This window comes from Symphalangus syndactylus, chromosome 10 (assembly GCF_028878055.3).
Source record: "Symphalangus syndactylus isolate Jambi chromosome 10, NHGRI_mSymSyn1-v2.1_pri, whole genome shotgun sequence".
NCBI classification, from domain to species: Eukaryota; Metazoa; Chordata; class Mammalia; order Primates; family Hylobatidae; genus Symphalangus; species Symphalangus syndactylus.
Window position 1 is genome coordinate 28,334,585 of NC_072432.2, and position 18,240 is coordinate 28,352,824.

General features: G+C 42.2%; 1 protein-coding gene across 9 annotated transcripts in view; it reads left to right on the forward strand.

Annotated features, from left to right (window-relative positions):
- The window catches only part of ARMC3 (armadillo repeat containing 3), a 273,044-nt gene that overhangs the window by 226,909 nt on the left and 27,895 nt on the right, over positions 1–18,240 (forward strand). For 6 of the 9 annotated variants that reach the window (XM_055296756.2, XM_055296749.2, XM_063611071.1 and 3 more), the window contains 6 exons: positions 4,554–4,803; positions 8,613–8,749; positions 9,928–10,096; positions 13,616–13,713; positions 15,008–15,103; positions 15,540–15,656. In XM_055296756.2, coding sequence (XP_055152731.2) covers positions 4,554–4,803; positions 8,613–8,749; positions 9,928–10,096; positions 13,616–13,713; positions 15,008–15,103; positions 15,540–15,656 — 867 coding nt within the window. The remainder of the gene's footprint in view (positions 1–4,553; positions 4,804–8,612; positions 8,750–9,927; positions 10,097–13,615; positions 13,714–15,007; positions 15,104–15,539; positions 15,657–18,240) is intronic. The other 3 variants (XM_063611069.1, XM_055296752.2, XM_055296750.2) reach the window with 2 other exon arrangements.

Below are 18,240 nucleotides of genomic sequence, written 5' to 3' on the forward strand. Positions count from 1 at the left end.
AAAATATATTGATCTTCTCAGCACCGGAAATATAAATAAGACTCAAATATTACCTCTAAGAGGTATGCACCAGGTACAGACATAGCACAGTGGAGGGAGTGATTAACAAGGAGGACCATGATGGTCACAGATGACTTTGCAGAGGAAGGGACAGGTAAGCAGAGAGTGAAGAATGAGCTAGTGTTTTCTAGCCACAGGTGCCAGAGGGATAGGGAAGGGTGTTTGGGACAAAGGGACCACAAGTGCAAAGACACAGACATGAAATCGCACAATGTTTTTAGTGAGCCATAGACGCTATTTGTGTCTGAATTTTTCCTCAGTGATGTTCTTAGTGTCCTTTCTGTAAGTGCTCTTTTATTGTGGGGCTTGGGCATTTGAATGAAAAATCTGCTGAATTCCATTCATGAGTGCTGCAAAATAACATTTTTAAATTGTTACTTTTTTCTGATGTAAACATTTATGCCAGAATATCACATTTTTAAACAAAAAGAAATGCGTATATTTAGCACACAAATACTCTGAGCTCATGTTAAAAAGAAATCTCCTTTGGGGATCCAGAAGTGCCTCCTTGAGGAAAAGACATTTGCGCTGAGCTGTGAAAGAGGGCTGGGCATTGTCCTGGGGGAAGAGGATGTCAGGAAATGGGAACAGGGCAGGGGAGCCATGATGTCGGAAAGAGCCTGGCATATTGAAGGCTGCAAGAGAAGCCTAGAGCACGGAGCAACAAGAAGAGGCGGCGAGGGGCGGGGGGTGCATGGGGCTGGCATGAGAAGTGGGGGCCGCTTGTGTAAGGCCTCGGAGACCATGTCAGAAATTTGGGGGTAGGCCAGGCATGGTGGCTCCTGTAATTCCAGCAATTTGGGATGCCAAGGTGGCAGGATTGCTTGAGGCCAGGAGTTTGGGACTAGCCTGGGCAACATAGCAAGACTCCATCTCTAGAAAAATAATTTAAAAATATAACAAAAAAGAAAAAGAAAAAATTGGGAACTTTATCCTAAGCAATGGGAAACTGTGAAAGTTTTAAGTAGGGGAGCAATATGATTATAATTTTAAAACATCACTTTAGCTGTAAGATGGAGGAAGGACTGGAGGGGGCAAGGAGAGACCTCTTAGGAGATTATTTATATCAACCCACAAGAGAGGATGCTGAATTGGATTCTGTGGGAGGATGGAGAGAAGGGAGAGATTTGAGAAATATGAAAGAGGAAAATAGTCAGGACTTGCTAATAGATTGACGTCACATGACATGTCAAGCTTCACCTCTGTTTACATATATCAAATGATACAAACAGATGTTTTTATACATTCCCATATTTGTTTTTTAGTTTGTTTTATTCCCAATTTACATTTTAAACTCTTACTTGATTAAACTCCAACTGGATGGAGACTAATGATAGTAAATATCAGAAAATATTTTCAAATTATTGTGATGACATATGGCCCTATAATTCTGGATTTTAAAACAAAGCAGTTTGACTTCCATCCCATTCATTTGGATAATGCTATACTATTTGGGAAACTGAAATGTGTTTTAAAAATATGACAGGCTTCAGCTTGTGTACAGGGAAAAATACAACAGAATGCCTGAGGTTTGAAATAAACAGAATTAATTCAATTCTTTTTTGTTTTTTAAACAAACAATTTTGTTTAAAAAGAATTTTGTTCAATTCTTTTTTGTTTTTTAAAGTATAAATTCTGCACTCTACTTCTATATATAAAATTAGTTTTTTTAAGGCAAGAATGATAGTTTAATTTTCCACCATAATAAGTTAATCTCAGTTATTCTTTTTAGACTTAGCACTGCATATAGCAAATTACGGGCAAATATGCACATATAATGCAGGTTGTGCCAGCTGTGCCTGCACGATTCATCTTTCTGTGCTGGCATTTATGTTCAATTTAGTAAAAGCTATATTCCACTGTGTACTAGAATCTTTGGTTTTTTAAACAGCTAGGTTTTTATGCATTTCCCTTTACTGTCTCCATGAAGAGCAAAGAAAAGAGCAGAAGGTAGAGATATAAATGAACCAAGTCAAAATATGCCTTTGTAGAGGAGAAAGAAAGAAACAAAATCAAAGCAGAAAGGCTGAGTGTTCAGATATACCTGATGTAAATTCCTGTATCTCCATGATCCAATTTTTCTTAGTTTCTTAGTTTTCAAGACCAGTGAAAAAGATGATGTATAACGCCGCGAACTCCTTTAGCTTTCCAAAAACACCCTGGTACACACAAAAGACAAAGTCTTTGAGAATTTATTGTATGCATTTACTTAAAATACTTCTGTTTCCTTCCTGGATACCATTGAAGTACCCTGCGATCGTATGCTCTTTCTTAACTCTACAGGATGTTTTAAAAAGTGAACATTCTCAAGGGAAAACCACCAAGTGACAAAGGAATCATACATTTTGGCCAAGGCATGTTTATAATGATTAAAAGATACAAGGTATTTGGTTTAAGGGGCTGATTGCATTAAATACCTGAAAAATAAGTCAAAGGAAAAACTGATTTTTAAGGAGGTTAAGTATATATTATTAATTAGAAAATATGTATAATTTAACACTTTTGCTGGTAGTTGTAAAAGGTATTCGATATTTCCATTGCAAAAATATGAGATGTTTCTGATAAACTAATATATTAGAACCTCCAACTTCTCCCACTTTCATAAAACCTAATGAACGCCACGCCAATTAATAATAGGAGAGAAGATGAAAAGTGAAATTATCTTAAGAATGCTTATTTTATCCCCTAGGAAAGGAAATTAAATGCTGACCCTCGGGCTATTATAGTGAGTGATGCAGGGCCTTTGGATATTTTTATAGAGGTAAATTTTGGTTACACGTCATCTAACCAAATTTTAATTTTAAGGGATGTCATCCTAGAGAAAGAATGGGAGATACCAAAGAAGGATTAAATGTACAAGGGACTGGAGAATGGGTAGAAACAAAATGAGGCTCTGCTTTTGCCTTTGTGGGATGTGGTGTGTTTGATGGACTGGTTTATATAAGCCAGGGTGGGAGGTGGTCCTGTGAGGGTGACACCAAGTGAGCCCTCCGTTCTCCAGAGCTGCTGTCCCTCTTCATTATGTTCCTGCCCAGTCACTGTGGTTCAGTTTCTTTCAGAGCTGGTGCCACAGTCACAGCCTCCTTACACCTATGGCTACCAGTCTCTTTATGGAGATTTCATTTACCTCCTCTCTGAATGACAATTGTCATAACTTCTTTTCTTGAGGTTGTGAGTCCTCCTTCACAATAAGCAAATTGAAGTGACAGTACCAAATTAAATTTAATTCATCACAATACAGGGTGATGGGCTGAATCATATAGCTTCAGTTTTTTTTTTTTTAATTTTGGTTATTATTATATAGTCCTAAATGAAAAAATGTGTCAAAAACTTAAAAGAGATGTTCATATTATTGACATCTCAAGTATTTTTATTGTCTTGACTTCTATTACTATGATGATTTAAATGGATTTTGAAAACAGAATTTTGGGTCTCCCTTTAAAATCAAGATGCTCTCTTTATCTTGTTGCTTGGAACATCTCCTATTTATAGCAATTCCAAACATTGAAGAACATAACTGAAGTATCTCCTACTCATTAAAATGCTCTAATTTTTGTTTTTACTACCTATGAGCTTTAAACTGATTTAAAAATAAGGACAGCTGGCATCTGGAGCCCTTCCACCCTGGCTTGATCTTGGAAGCTAAGCAGGGTAGGCTAGAACTTGGATGGGAGACTGCCTGGGAAAACTGGGTGCTCAAAAACAAGGACTATTTTGTGGTCTTAAAAGAAGATTTAGGCTATCTAATTGTGAAAAAATGTTAGTATATTAATAGTAACTGTAGTCTTTTTATACTAGAGACAGGAAATTTAATAACTGAATATGCCTACATTACTAAAATTATCTATTTATATCCATATCATGACTTTGATTTTTAATGTTTAATTTGTAAAAGCAGTATTCACATGCAGAATGATTTGCTGGTTTCAAACTTGTTAACCTTTGACTACAATTAACAACCTAATTTGAAGAAGAGGAAGACAGGCTAATGAATTTTAACTTAAATCGGTAGTTCCCATGCTCACTCATTCCTACTATTTAAGGCTTTTGTTTTCTTAATAGCTAGGAATATTTTATCTTCAAGAAAACTTTCTAAGAATTTTATGGTTCATGTATGAAATCACACAAGAGTTTCTTTAAATAGAATTTCCTGGTCTTATAAGTAAATTAAAATAATAATAATGGTTGTACCATTTTTTAAAGAAATAGTAGTCATCTATTTCTGAGGTTTCTAAAAAGTAGTAATGATATATTTTTCTATAACCAAAAGCCATACAAGTAGAAAAAGAATTACTTAAATTCATTCATAGCTCAAAATTTCCCAGACTCCATTTAAATCACTAGCACTCAATTCTGGGTTCATTGCATGGCAAATTAATTTATTTCTAAAATTGTATTTCTGTACTCATTTGTTTTAGCAGCTTAGTTGCATGCTCCAAAGATAATTTTTTGAATTCAGATGAATCACATTCATTTCTCCTTCATTTACTCAGCTCTGCTGCTGAAGCTGATGGTATTGATCCATTAATAAACGTCCTGTCTAGTAAACGAGATGGAGCCATTGCCAACGCTGCTACAGTATTAACGAACATGGCCATGCAGGAGCCCCTGCGCCTGAACATACAGAATCACGACATCATGCATGCCATCATCAGCCCACTGCGTTCTGCAAACACAGTCGTGCAGAGCAAAGCTGCTCTCGCTGTCACTGCAACTGCGTGTGACGTTGAGGCCCGGACTGAGGTGAGAATTTTAATAACATGTGTTCTCTCACTTTTCTGGTTAGTACCTACTGGTGGATTCATTTGAAACATTTTTAAGTGATTAAACCTACCTGTCATTTAAGTCCTTCAAAACCGATAAAACAGTGGAAAACGAATTGGCCTTGTCTTGTCTTGTTTGTTTTATTAGCAAAGAAGGTGAGCATGCCGTATAAACCCAGCAATTCTAAGTGTATACCTAAGAGAATCTGTTGCCTCTGTGTACCAGGAAGCATTGTTTATAATATCTAAACAAATAATATCTGAAACAAATTGTCCGATTGTTAAGAAAATGGATAATGCATTGTGCTGTAGCCATAAAATAGAATCTCATGTCAGTGAAAATGAATGAGCTACAGCCCCGCATGTCAACAGAGATGAGTTCAAAAGCATTATGCCAAGCAAAAACAAGTTGTAGAAAAATACGTACTTATGATTCCATTTATGTAACGTTCAAAAGTATGCAAAGCTAAGCACTATGCTGTTTTGGCATGCATACATAGAAGTTAAAACTATAAACAAAATTGAGGGAATGCTGAATCCGAAATTCAAGAAAGCGGTTGCTTCTGTAGTAAGAAAGGGGGGCATGTAATTGGGTGGAACACCCAGGGGTTCAGTGTCATTGATATGGTCATCTCTTAAGCTGGATAGTAGAGAAACAAGTGTGCTTTTTACTAGGACTCTTTAAATTATACATGTGGGTTATTATATGTACTCTTGTGTTTCTCTTATATTTCTTATTTTTAAAACATACGATTGCATTTATCTGAAAATCTATTATATAAAAATGTCCTTGATAATTTATGGTGATCCTATTAAATCTTCAGAAAAACTTTATTTAGGCCAGGTGCGGTGGCTCACACTTGTTATCCCTGCACTTTGGGAGGTGGAGGCATGTGGATTGCTTGAGGCCAGGAGTTCGAGGCCAGCCTGGGCAACATAGGGAGCTCCGCGTCTCTACAAAAAGACTCTGCCTTCTAAAAGAATAAAAATACAACTGGACTTAAATCAACAAACATCCTTTTATTTTTCTCAATTTTCTCACATTTTCATGTCACCATGGCACTCGTTTGAACAGCCTGGAACTTTGTTCTTCTCTGTCCCATAAAAATAACAAAACCAACGTTTATTTGGCACCTACTATGTGCCAGTGCTAAGCACTTTACATGAATTTAAGCCTCATTTGAGATAGGTATGTTTGTAATCCCCATATTACAGATGAGGAAAATGAGGCTTAAAGAAATATGCTCAAAGCAGAGTTGGTAAGTGGCGAGTCAGGGATATGAGAACACATCTGGGTCCAGAGCCCAAGCTTCACACTATGCTGTCTGCTCAAACAACTGCCTAATCTTTTTCTTCGGTCTCCTTGATCTCTATTCTAGCTCCCTTGTTTGTTCCCATTGACTCACTTCATTAGTGCTCACCCACTCAGGTAGTAGTAGGTACCAGATATGTATTTACCAACTACTGCATGCCAGGTGCTCTGCTGGGTATCAGGAGCACAGTGACAAACAAGGGTCCTGTTTATACCTCCATGCAGCCTGCAGGGGAGCCCACCTAGTTCCTGGAATATGCAGGAGACCATTTACTTTTTTCCTTCCCCTCCTATTCCCCTTACTGGCTCCAGGCTGATCTTTTTTTTTTTTTTTTTTTTTTTTTTTTGAGGCAGAGTCTCGCTCTGTCGCCCAGGCTGGAGTGCAGTGGTGCAATCTCGGCTCACTGCAAGCTCCGCCTCCCGGGTTCACGCCATTCTCCCCCCTCAGCCTCTCGAGTAGCCGGGACTACAGGCGCCCGCCACTGCGCCCAGCTAATTTTTTGTATTTTTAGTACAGACGGGGTTTCACCATGTTCTCGATCTCCTGACCTCGTGATCCGCCCGCCTCGGCCTCCCAAAGTGCTGGGATTACAGGCGTGAGCCACCGCGCCCGGCCCAGGCTGATCTTTCTAACCTGTGGCCCTGGTCACATCATTGCGCATCCTCAATGGGAACGTTAAGCTGCTCAGCGCCATCTGCAGGGGCCCTGGTGACCTGCACCTGCCTACCTAAAGGTGTAAGCTCCAACTCTGTCCAGGTGGAACTCTACACTCCAGAAATGCCACACTGCTTGTAATTATGTCAGAATGCTCTGCTCTCACAGCTATACCTGCTTGATTTCTCTGCTTTCTCCCTTTTCCCCCACCTGATAAATTCCTATTTCTCCTTCAAAATCCAGCTCTACCCTCTTGTCCCCCAGGAGGCCTTTACTTCAGTTTTCAAACTAGGGTACATCTTTCTGTATGCTCCCATTGCACCTCTTGTCTTCCTTTTATGAATTTTAGGGTTCTGTGTAAAAGACTACAAGATCCTTGAGACTTTAGGGAAGGGAACTGAGATTTTTCTCCCCTGTGTCCATGTCATTAATATATACCCGGCACATAATATATGCTGAATGAACAGTTGTTAAATGAATGAATGAATAAATGGAGGAATTAATGAATAAATTAAATCTTTGCCAAAAGGACATGTGGTGTTAGATTACTGTCTTATATTATACCTTATGCTTGCTAAGCATAAGGATGCTTCAAGTGAACTTTCTAAGCTGTCCAAGTAATGTGTGATAACATGTAAGCCTCACCAGGGCCCCTGTGTTTGCGATGAGAGTGGCTGAAAGTAGAACAGATTCCACAGAGACGTTGCCTTAGGATACTACACATTCAAGCTGGTAGAATAAGAACGTTCTTTTTATCCTCCAGGCGCCTGGATAATGCAGCATTACATTTCAGACGTGAGACAAGAACTCTGCCCAATCTTTTTTTTTTTCTGGTTGGAATAATTTTATACATGAGTGATGTCTTTTAGTAATGTAATTAATGAAGTTCTATCCAATTCTTTTCTTTTTCTTCTCCTCTTCAGTCCTTTGAGAAATGAAGAGAAGACACTGTGTATAGATAGCAAAGATGGGTCTTTCTCTGAAGAACTGCTTGGGTGTTGCTTTGGTTGCAGTGCTGACTTGGTGGCCAGGCACAGTGACGTGGGGGGTCATTGCTGGCATCGGTTCATCCAGCCTCAACCTTAGGGACTGTGTTAACTTCCTATTGCCACTGTAACAAATGACCACCACTTAGTGGCTTAAAGCCATGCAAATCGAATAGTATATGGTTGGGGAGCTCAGAAGTCTGAAGCTGTGTCTTATGTCCTTGCCCTTTCAGCTTCCAGGGGCTTCCCACATTGCTTGGCTTGTGACCCTCCTTGGATCTTTGAAGTGCATCACTGCAACCTCTGCTTCCATCATGTCTCTTTTCTGCTTCCAGCACCTTCTGTCCCCCTCTTATAAAGATCCTTGTGATTACACTGAACCCTCCTGGCTAATACAGGATAACCTCCCCATCTTAAGACCCTTAATCATCTCTGCAGAGTCCCTTCCAGGGATGAGGATATCTTTGGGGACCCCTTATTCTGTCTATCACACAGCCAAATGAACAGTTCAGTGTTCAGGAGCTGAGTGAATAAGCATCGGGCATCCCATGGGTGGGCAGTGAGAAGACAGACTCCTGCTGCAGTCTCTGTCCCACATAAAATCAGGATGACCTCCCTGGGATCTTTCCTGGGGCCCGAAAACCGGGCTCCTGCGTGTAAGGGTTTGCAATAGATTTTTCACCCCTGAATTTAATAAACCTAAAGATAGACACATTCTAAAGCATTTTTACATAGTTAAAACCTTTCAGCAATCAAATAATGAGATTTTTTTAAAAAAAGCATAAATAGTTACATTCTATACTCTTAATGTGTAACATTTTGGTTTCTGCTTTCAGTTAAGAAATTCCGGTGGATTGGAGCCCCTGGTAGAGCTGCTACGCTCCAAGAATGATGAAGTGAGGAAGCACGCCAGTTGGGCAGTGATGGTCTGTGCTGGTGACGAGCTGACGGCCAGTGAATTATGCAGGCTCGGGTGAGTGGATGCCATCTCAAGTTTCTGGCTCAGATGAAGAGCAGAAGATGGAGAGGCACACTCTTCAGGCCCAAGGAATTTCAAGCCAAGTCTCCGCTGCTCTCTCAGTCCGCAGAAGCTCTGCGTGTCCCTAGAGCGGGCCTTGGCTTGGAAGGAACTGCCTGGAGGCAGAGGGGTCCTCATTCACCGCTCCCTCACTGCCCTTGAAAAAATCACCTTCAATATTTTCTTCTAATCCCTTTATCTTGATAAATGCTTCTCTTTTACTTTCTTCTGCTACTGCCAAACAAATTCTATTTGTCTCCCAACTTTCAAGGCTAAAATTAAATAGGCAAGCTGTGTCTATCACCTCTGTTTCTTTCCCACCCATCTAAAACTTTCACCAGAATTCCACATTTCACCACCCTCACCAATCAGTTCTATTGACCAAAAGCAGATGAGTTTGTTGCCTTTAACACATCAGCGAATAGGGTTTTAAGTTTCATTTCTTTTCTTTCTTTCTTTCTTTTCTTTTCTTTCCTTTTCTTTTTTCTTTCTTTTTTTTTTTCTTTTTGGCAGAGTCTTGCTCTGTTGCCCAGGCTAAAGTGCAGTGGCGCAATCTCAGCTGACTGCAACCTCTGCCTCCTGGGTTCGCGATTCTCCTGTCTCAGCCTTCCGAGTAGCTGGGATTACTTTTTTGTATTTTTAATGGAAACGAGGTTTTGCCATGTTGGCCAGGCTAGTCTCGAACTCCTGAACTCAAGTGATCTGCCCGCCTCAGCCTCCCAAAGTGCTAGAATTACAGGCATAAGCCATCACATCTAGCCCCAGGTTTTAAGTTTCTATAGACAGGTTTCATTTATTAATTTCTAAACATTTGGCTTCTTTGCATATATTGTCTAGTTAGATGAAAAAGTTGAGGTCCAATACTAATTTTGCTTTTAGATGAACAGAGAACTTTTTCCCCAAAAAGCATCCTTTTCACCTGTTTGAACATGAGTTACTACTTGGCGTATGTATCCTTAAGAAGGGCAGATTTGTCTTCATAATTCTGTCAGTATTACTTTATCTAATAGAGTGGGGGAGGCTTTAAGCTCCATCTCCATTCTTCCTTCAGGATCTGAAGTCGGTATATAAATGGAGACTCAGTATTGGATGGCTTGTATAAAGCAAATAATGCTTTTCGCTTTTATTGACAGGGCTTTAGATATCCTTGAAGAGGTTAACCTATCAGGAACTCGGAAAAATAAATTTAGTGAGGCAGCTTATAATAAGTTGCTTAACAACAATCTTCCCCTGAAATACAGCCAGACCGGCTATTTGTCATCAAGTAACATAATTAACGATGGATTCTATGATTATGGTCGGGTAAGTGACAGCATTTATTTGTAGTTTACTATGTACAATAATAATTTTTCTTTAATCCTGATGCCATTACATTGCCATTTCATAATCACCTAATGTAATTTATATTTTTACAGGCAGAAACTTGAAAATCAGCACTTCATTCTTAACTTTAGTTATAAGATTTTGCATTTTTTGTTCAGTTTTAACTAGAATCTGCTTACTTGTAATTAAATCAGCTTGCTAATGGCAGTCTCAAGTTTCAGGTAGGATACAAAAGAAGAGATAGGTGGGCCTGGTGATGCATACCTGTAGTCCCAGCTATTCAGGAGGCTGAAGCAGGAGGATTGCTTGAGACCAGGAGCCCAGGAGTTTGAGGCTACAGTGCACTATGGTTGTGCCTGTGAATAGAAATTGCACTCCACCCCAGGCAGCATAGCAAGGCCCTGTCAAAAAAAAAAAAAAAAAAAAAAAAGGTATAAAAGAAGGAGCAGGTGACATGGCTCATGCCTGTAATCCCAGAACTTTGGGAGTCTGAGGTAGGAGAATCACTTGAGGCAAGAGTTCGAGATCAGCCTGGGGAACATAGTGATACCCTGTCTCTATAACAAACTTTAAAAAATTAGCTGGGTATGGTGGCATGCATCTATAGTCTGCTCTACTCAGGAGGCTGAGTTAGGAGGATGGCTTGAGCCCAGAGTCCGAGGATGTAGTGAGCTATGATCACACCACTGCCCTCCAACCTATCTTTAAAAAAAAAAAAGTGGCATTTAAAATTTGGGGGCTCTATTATTTCTATTACATGAATGTTGAGAGAAGTGAGAAGCTAGAAATTAAAATATTGAGGACACTTTTTACATGACCGGTTTAGTCAGTATTTTCTACTTCTTCTGGAAACCAAAAGCAATGAGGAGAATGGGGAAAATGTTAAAAACCCACAAATCCCATTTTAAGCAAAACTAGGATGCAGATATGATCTGCAGACTTCAAACAATTTTAAGGGTTGCCAAAAGCTCCCAAGATCAGGCAGAAGCTGTGCAGGAAGAAGAAGAAAAAGGAAAAGGAAAAGGAAAAAAAAAAACATCACAGACAGGAACAAGAGGGCTAAAGACAGCAGAGCTCGGAAAGCAAGCACCACTAACACTGTATCCTTCCTGAGGTCATGGGAAAACTCAGAAGCGCAAAAGCTGTAGGTGTGGTTTGCCAGGCAGGTGCAAGAACTCAGGACATGGGGAGTGAGGCTGACAGCAGAAGCCTTCTTGGACCAATTTGGTTCCAAGAAGCAGAGGAGACAGGGCCATAAGTCACATCACTGAGCCCAGTTGCAGGAAGCACTCCATCGTGGTAGTGGAGAACTAGAGAAAATTTGAATAATTCAAAACAGCTTGCCTAAAACTTGACTCTTACTCTCCCTTCTGCCTCCCCCACCTCCTGCCACCACTGCCGTACCCCGTAACACACACAAACCACTGAGAAATTGCTCCCAGGAAGCCCATCTCCTTCAATTATGATAATTTAAAGAGAATGTTGCAGCATCAGGACAAAGCTGCTTTAAGAAAACCAAGAGGGGGCGGGGCGGGGCGGCTCACGCCTGTAATCCCACCACTTTGGGAGGCTGAGGCGGGCGGATCACGAGGTCAGGAGATTGAGACCATCCTGGCTAACACGGTGGAACCCCATCTCTACTAAATATACAAAAAATTAGCTGGGCGTGGTAGCGGGTGCCTGTAGTCACAGCTACTCGGGAGGCTGAGGCAGGAGAATGGCGTGAACCCGGGAGGCGGAGCTTGCAGTGAGCCGAGATCACGCCACTGCACTCCAGCCTGGGCGACAGAGCTAGACTCGTCTCAAAAAAAAAAAAGAAAAAGAAAAAAGAAAAAAAAAAGAAAACCAAACCAAGGGGGGGAAACAAACAAAAAAAACTGAGGGGAAAAGCCGAAAAACGATCGCAGAACACTTACCAGGAAAACCTTGACGTAGATCAGATAACATCGTGAGAAAATGTGTTTGGTCATGAAGTTTTAAAACATTTAACGAGACAATTTCTTTTTTAAAGGGGGATGCTCTGATTCATTCATTCAGTAAATATTGTTTTAAGTTTCCAATATTGGAGGCTGTGAATATGTCAGTGAACAAAGGAGACCAAGGTCTCTGCTCCCATGGTATCAGTGCTGGAGGACAGAGAATAAACACCAAACATGATACTGAAATAAATGATATCCCAGGGTAAAAATGAGAGGCACTGGCCAGGCGCGGTGGCTCACGCCTGTAATCCCAGCACTTTGGGAGGCCGAGACGGGGTGGATCACCTGAGGTTAGGAGTTGGATACCACCTGACCAACATGGTGAAACCCTGTCTCTACTAAAAATACAAAAATTAGCTAGGCATGGTAGCATACACCTGTAGTCTCAACTACTTGAGAGGCTGAGGCAGGAGAATCACTTGAACCTGGAAGGCAGAGGTTGTAGTGAGCCGAGATGGCACTATTGCAGTCCAGCCTGGCCGACAGAGCTAGACTCCATCTCAAAAAAGGGAGAAAAAAAAAAAAGAAATGAGAGGTGCCATGGAGGGAGAAGAGAGCAGGGCAGAGGCAGGGTGAGGGGCTCTGAGATGCTGGGGAGCCCTGAGGTGGGCGGTTGCAATTTTAGAAGTTGTGGTCAGGTGGGTCTCACCGAGAGGGTGATCATTTCCAAGCCAAAACTTGCAGCAGGTGAGGGCCTTAGTCCCGGGCAAATCTGGGGCTGGGGGAAGTCCTGGGGAAATCTGGGGTTGTTTTCTAGGCAGAAGAATCAACCAGTGCAAGAGCTGTGAGGTGAATATATGTTTGGCATGTGCTAGGCACAGCAGGAAGGCCAGTGCAGCTAGAGCTGGGCTAGCAAAGTGGGAGGAGGGCAGACCCCAGACCAGAGAGCTAACGAAGGCCAGGTTAAAGGCCTTTACTCTGAATGGAACAGGAACCGTGGCAGGGTCCTGGGCAAAAGAATGACAGTATTTGTCTTATTTTAAAAGGCTCACTTTTGCCTTCTTCCCAAAGGACCATGAAACGTATCTTGGATGAGAAAGGGATTCAGCTATAACTTAATTGGAAAAAGATCTCAAAAGTGATCTAGTCTAGCCCTCTTCCTCCAGGCTGGTGAAACTGCCCACACAAGGCTTTGTCTAGCCTACTTTTAGATACGCTCACAACACTTTTAGTCATCTGTTCCAGTATTCAGTTACTTTTGCAGGCAGTCAGCTCTCCCTTAGGTATATAGATGGATTTGCCAATCCAAATACTTCCAGGGGCCAAGATGATAATGACGGGATGAAACAGCTGAGTGTAAAGCAATCGAGATGATAAGGAACTGGATCTGTCCTGCCCAAAGGCAAGAACATTCACAAGCTTCAGGTTCCTATTTCTAATTTTATATACGTATATTGTACATGTGCGTGTTTGTGTGTGTGAAATGAGGCCAACAGCTGAGAATATATTCTAACTGTATTCATTTTCGAAAACATGACCCATGCAGATACTATTTTTTGGTCCTTAAATTATCTTACAGATAAATCCCGGCACCAAACTGTTGCCTTTGAAGGAGCTCTGCTTACAAGAACCAAGTGAGCTACGGGCTGTACTCTTAATAAACAGTAAATCTTATGTGTGAGTCTCTGCAGGGAGAGGGGATGTAGGGAAGCACATACTGCTTGTTGTTGTTTCTCCATCAACATGTGAATATGCAAAGATTCCCAGACTCTTTTCTCCTGTATCTAGCACCTCCATGAAAATAAACACCGGCTCATAAACTCACAGCCTGACGTGGAATAACCATGAAATAGCCACCACTGCAAATCAATGCACTCTCTGCTCTCTTTCTTTGACTCCATACTGCCAGTCAATTTCAAGTGTATTCTGAAGTCAAGGCCTCTTACCATGGAGTCATTGAAGAAAGTGTAAATAGCAGCAAACCGAGATGAATCATGTTTACAATTCTCCAGGACTATGTGCTGGAGTACAGTTACCACCCAACATTTTTCTTTGAAATAAGAAGTAAATGATAGAGCTAAAAATTAAAGCTTCCACGGTCTTCTTTAAAATGACCATGGCTGGGCACGGTGGCTGACACTTATAACCCCAGCACTTTGGGAGCCAAGGTGGGCAGATCACGAGGTCAGGAGATCGAGGCCAACATGGTGAAACCCTGTCTCTACTAAAAAATAGAAAAATTAGCTGGGTGTGGTGGCGCACACCTGTAATCCCAGCTACTCAGGAGGCTGAGTCAGGAGAATTGCTTGAATCCGGGAGGCAGAGGTTGCAATGAGCTGAGATTGCACTGCCACTGCACTCTAGCCTGGCAACAGAGCGAGACTCCGTCTCAAAAAAAAAAAAAAAGAGAGAGAGAGAGAGATCATGTATATCTACATATCCATATAGTAGTTATGTGATACATTTTATACAAATAATTTATGTTCTAGCTTATGAAAGGCTTTATAATAGTCTTTTTGCAGTGGCTCACACCTATAATCCCAACCCTTTGTGAGGTTGATGCAGGCGGATCCTTTGAGCTCAGGAGTTTGAGAGCAGCTTGGGCAACATGGCGAAACCCCATCTATACAAAAAATACAAAAATTAGCCGGGTATGGTAGCACATGCCTGTAGTCCCAGCTACTTGGGGGACTGAGGTGGGAGGATCGCTTGAGCCCCAGAGGTCAAGTCTGCAGTGAACCATCATCTTACCACTGCACTCCAGCCCAGGCAACAGAGTGACATCCTGTCTCAAAAAACAAACAAAGAAAAAATGACTTCTCCTTTGTACTTTAAAAATAGTATGTCACTGTTAAAAGTCAGCTCCAGTTATGACTTTCGGAAAAAATTCTGTTTTGTGGAATAAAACAATAATCTATTGACAAATAGATTATTTTAATCTATATATAATTTTAAATGTGTAAAATTTTAGTTCTCCACCTTCATCTATGGAAGATAAATCAGATGTTGGTTATGGACGAAGTATTTCTTCTTCATCTTCTTTAAGATCAACTAAAGAAAAGACCAAGTAAGAAAATGATGTTTTATCTGTATGCAAATAACTTCCCCTTTAATTTGAGTGTGAAAAATGTTTTAGATTTTAGATTTGGGCAACTTGATTTTTATTCTTCTTATGGTAATACAGTTGCACAAGTGCCTTTTACATTGCAATGGGAAAGTTCTCTGGAATAGGAGCCAGGAAATCTGGTTTCGCCTTCTATTTCTTTGCCCTGTGGACCTGCAGTGATTTGGGCCACATGACTTAGTGTCTGTGTGGGTTTCGTTTCCTTAGCTGTGGATGAAATAACGCCGGGTCTCTGGCTTCATCATGGGGAAAGGAATCAAATTATATAATGAAGTAAAAATTGTATAATGAAGTAAAAATGCCTTGTAAGCTCTAAATGCAAATGTATTCTTATTTTCCATATGATTGAAATTGCTTGGGTTTATTTTCAAATGACAAGAAAAAATAGTTATCATTTTAGTGCTGGATGTGGATCTCCCATAGAAGACAAATCGGAGCCAGCTTCTGGACGAAATACTGTTCTCAGCAAAAGCTCCACCAAAGAAAAAGGATGGAGGTAAGAAAGTGTCCTGAGTTCCTCATTACCCAGCCAGGCCGGTGGAAGGGAGGGGTGGCTCTTCAGCAGGAAGCTTTCTTCTGACATCAGTGTGTTGAACCAGGCAAGACTCATGAGATGAAATTAAAAAGGGACTTGATTTTTGTCTCTTACCATCTCTTTAAAATTTACCCGGAGAGAATTATCTTCTGGCTCTGTCCAAAAACTCGGGTCACTTGGATCACTTGTAGGAAAAACAGGGTCCTACAGTCGCTTTAATTAAAACATGGCAACAGGGACAGCAGTCTCTAGTCAGTCCTTTGAAAGCCCAACCCTGGGTAACCAACTTGGTGTGAGAGTTTCTGCCTCCCGCGGCTGACTTTTGCAGGTTGGGAACCCACACCCAGGTGTGTGGTCCCGTGCTCTCTCCTCCCACCCCACTTTTGCTTCCACAGCCCTCCCTGCCTCCCTCACTGTCTCTGACCCTCCATGGGAGAAGGAACGAGGAGGAAGAGAAGCAAATAGAGCAACATTCTTACTTGGTTGGGACAATTATAATGTCCTTTTGAGGTCTGTGTTTTTTTTTTTTTTCTGAGGCGGAGTCTCGCTCTGTTGCCCAGGCTGGAGTGCAGTGGCACCATCTGCCATCTTGGCTCACTGCAACCTCTGCCTCCCTGGTTCAAGCAATTCTCCTGCCTCAGCCACCTGAGTAGCTAGGATCACAGGTGTGCATCACTATGCTTGGCTAATTTTTGTATTTTTACTGGAGACGGGGTTTCACCTTGTTGGCCAGGCTGGTCTCGAACTCCTGATCTCATGATCTGCCTGCCTTGGCCTCCCAAAGTGCTGGGATTACAGGCATGAACCACCCTGCTTGGCCCTACGTGTTTACATATTTTTAAAACATACTTCTCCTGTGAGAACTTTCCTGGAATCTTTGAAAAACTGTATTGAGTTATGGTAGACTTAAGCCTGTAAGGGCCACGGTGGCACTGGAGGCTGTAGGGAACAGATACCAGACCCTTGCTGTCCGAGGAGGCTGGGCCCCAAGTCTCCCAAGGCATAGGCAGTGGTTTGCCCTCCTCCTCAGACTGCTTTATTTTCTGCTCTGGCTTTCTTCTCTGTTGTTAGAGTCTTTGTTGCTCAATATTCTCATCACTGCTTCTCATCTGTTCCTGTGGTTCCAGTCCCATAGCTTCTGCTTGCTCTCTCCTCCCCTTCCCTGTCCTTCCCTTCCCTCCTTCCCCTTCTCTTCCCTTCTCTCCAGCTTCCCTCTCCTTCCCTTCCCTCCACTTCTTTGTCCTTCCCTTCCCTCCTCTCTCCCTTCCCTTCCCTGTTCTTCTCTTCCCTTCCTTCCTCTCTCCCTTCCCTTCCCTGTTCTTCTCTTCCCTTCCCTCCACTCTCTTTCCCTTCCCTTCCCTTCTTTCTCCCCTTCCTTCCCATTCCCTGACCTACCCTCTTCTCTCTCCTTCCCTTTTCTCTCCTCTCCTTCCTTTCCCTCCCTGCTCCTTCCTTTCCCTCGCCTTTCCTTCCCTTTCCCTCCCCTTTCCTTCCCGTCCCTCCCCACTCTTTCCTTTCCCTCTCCTCTCTTTCCCTTTCCCTCCCACCCCTTCCCTTCCCTCCCCCCTCCTTCCTTTCCCTCCCCTCTCCTTCCCTTCTCTCCTGTCTTCATTCCCTTCCCCCTTCTTCTCTTCTCTTCCCTTCCCTTCCCTCCCCTCCCCTCTCTTTCCCTTCCCTTCCCTTCTCTCTCCCTTCCTTCCCATTCCCTGACCTACCCTCTTCTCTCTCCTTCCCTTCCCTCCCCGCTCCTTCCTTTCCCTCCCTGCTCCTTCCTTTCCCTCCCCTTTCCTTCCCTTTTCCTCCCCACTTCTTCCCTTCCCTCCCCCCTCTTTCTCTTCCCTCTCCTCTCCTTTCCTTTCCCTCCCCTCTCCTTCCCTTCCCTCCCCCTTCCTTCTTTTCCCTCCCCCTCCTACCCTTCTTCCCTTCCCTCTTCTCTCCTTCCCTTTTCTCCCCACCCCTCCCCTCCCCTCCCCACCCCTCCCCTCCCCTCCCCTCCCTTCCCCTCCCCTCCCCTCCCCTCCCTTTCCCTTTACTTCCCATTCCTTGTCCTTCTCTTTTCTTTGTTTTGCTCTGCCCTACCCTTTGGCCTCTCTGAGCTTCTCCCCGCTGGACTAAAAGCTCCTCAAGAACAAGGAAATGTTCTTATTTGAATATTTTATTTTCATCTCCTGTATTTAGCACAGTACCTGGTTGGCACTCATAGGCATTCACATTTATTCAAAAGAACAGAAATCCAAACTTTGGCAGGAAAAGGTTATTTCTGACAAGTTCCACACTTACAAATGATGCATCTGGAGCAAATAGGTTACCTTCTCTTTTTCTCTGTTTCCTCATCCGTAAAACTGAAATAAAAATAGAACCGTTCTCATGGTGCTGTTGTAAGCCTCAAGTAAGTCACTACGTGTGAAATGCTTAGCGTGGTGCCTGGCACATGGTAAACAGTCAACCAATGTCAGCTCCTGTTGCTATTATTATTGTTGTACTAAACAGTTGCGAGGAGCCAAAACCCACTCCAACCATACAAGGATATAAAGGAATTCAGTGT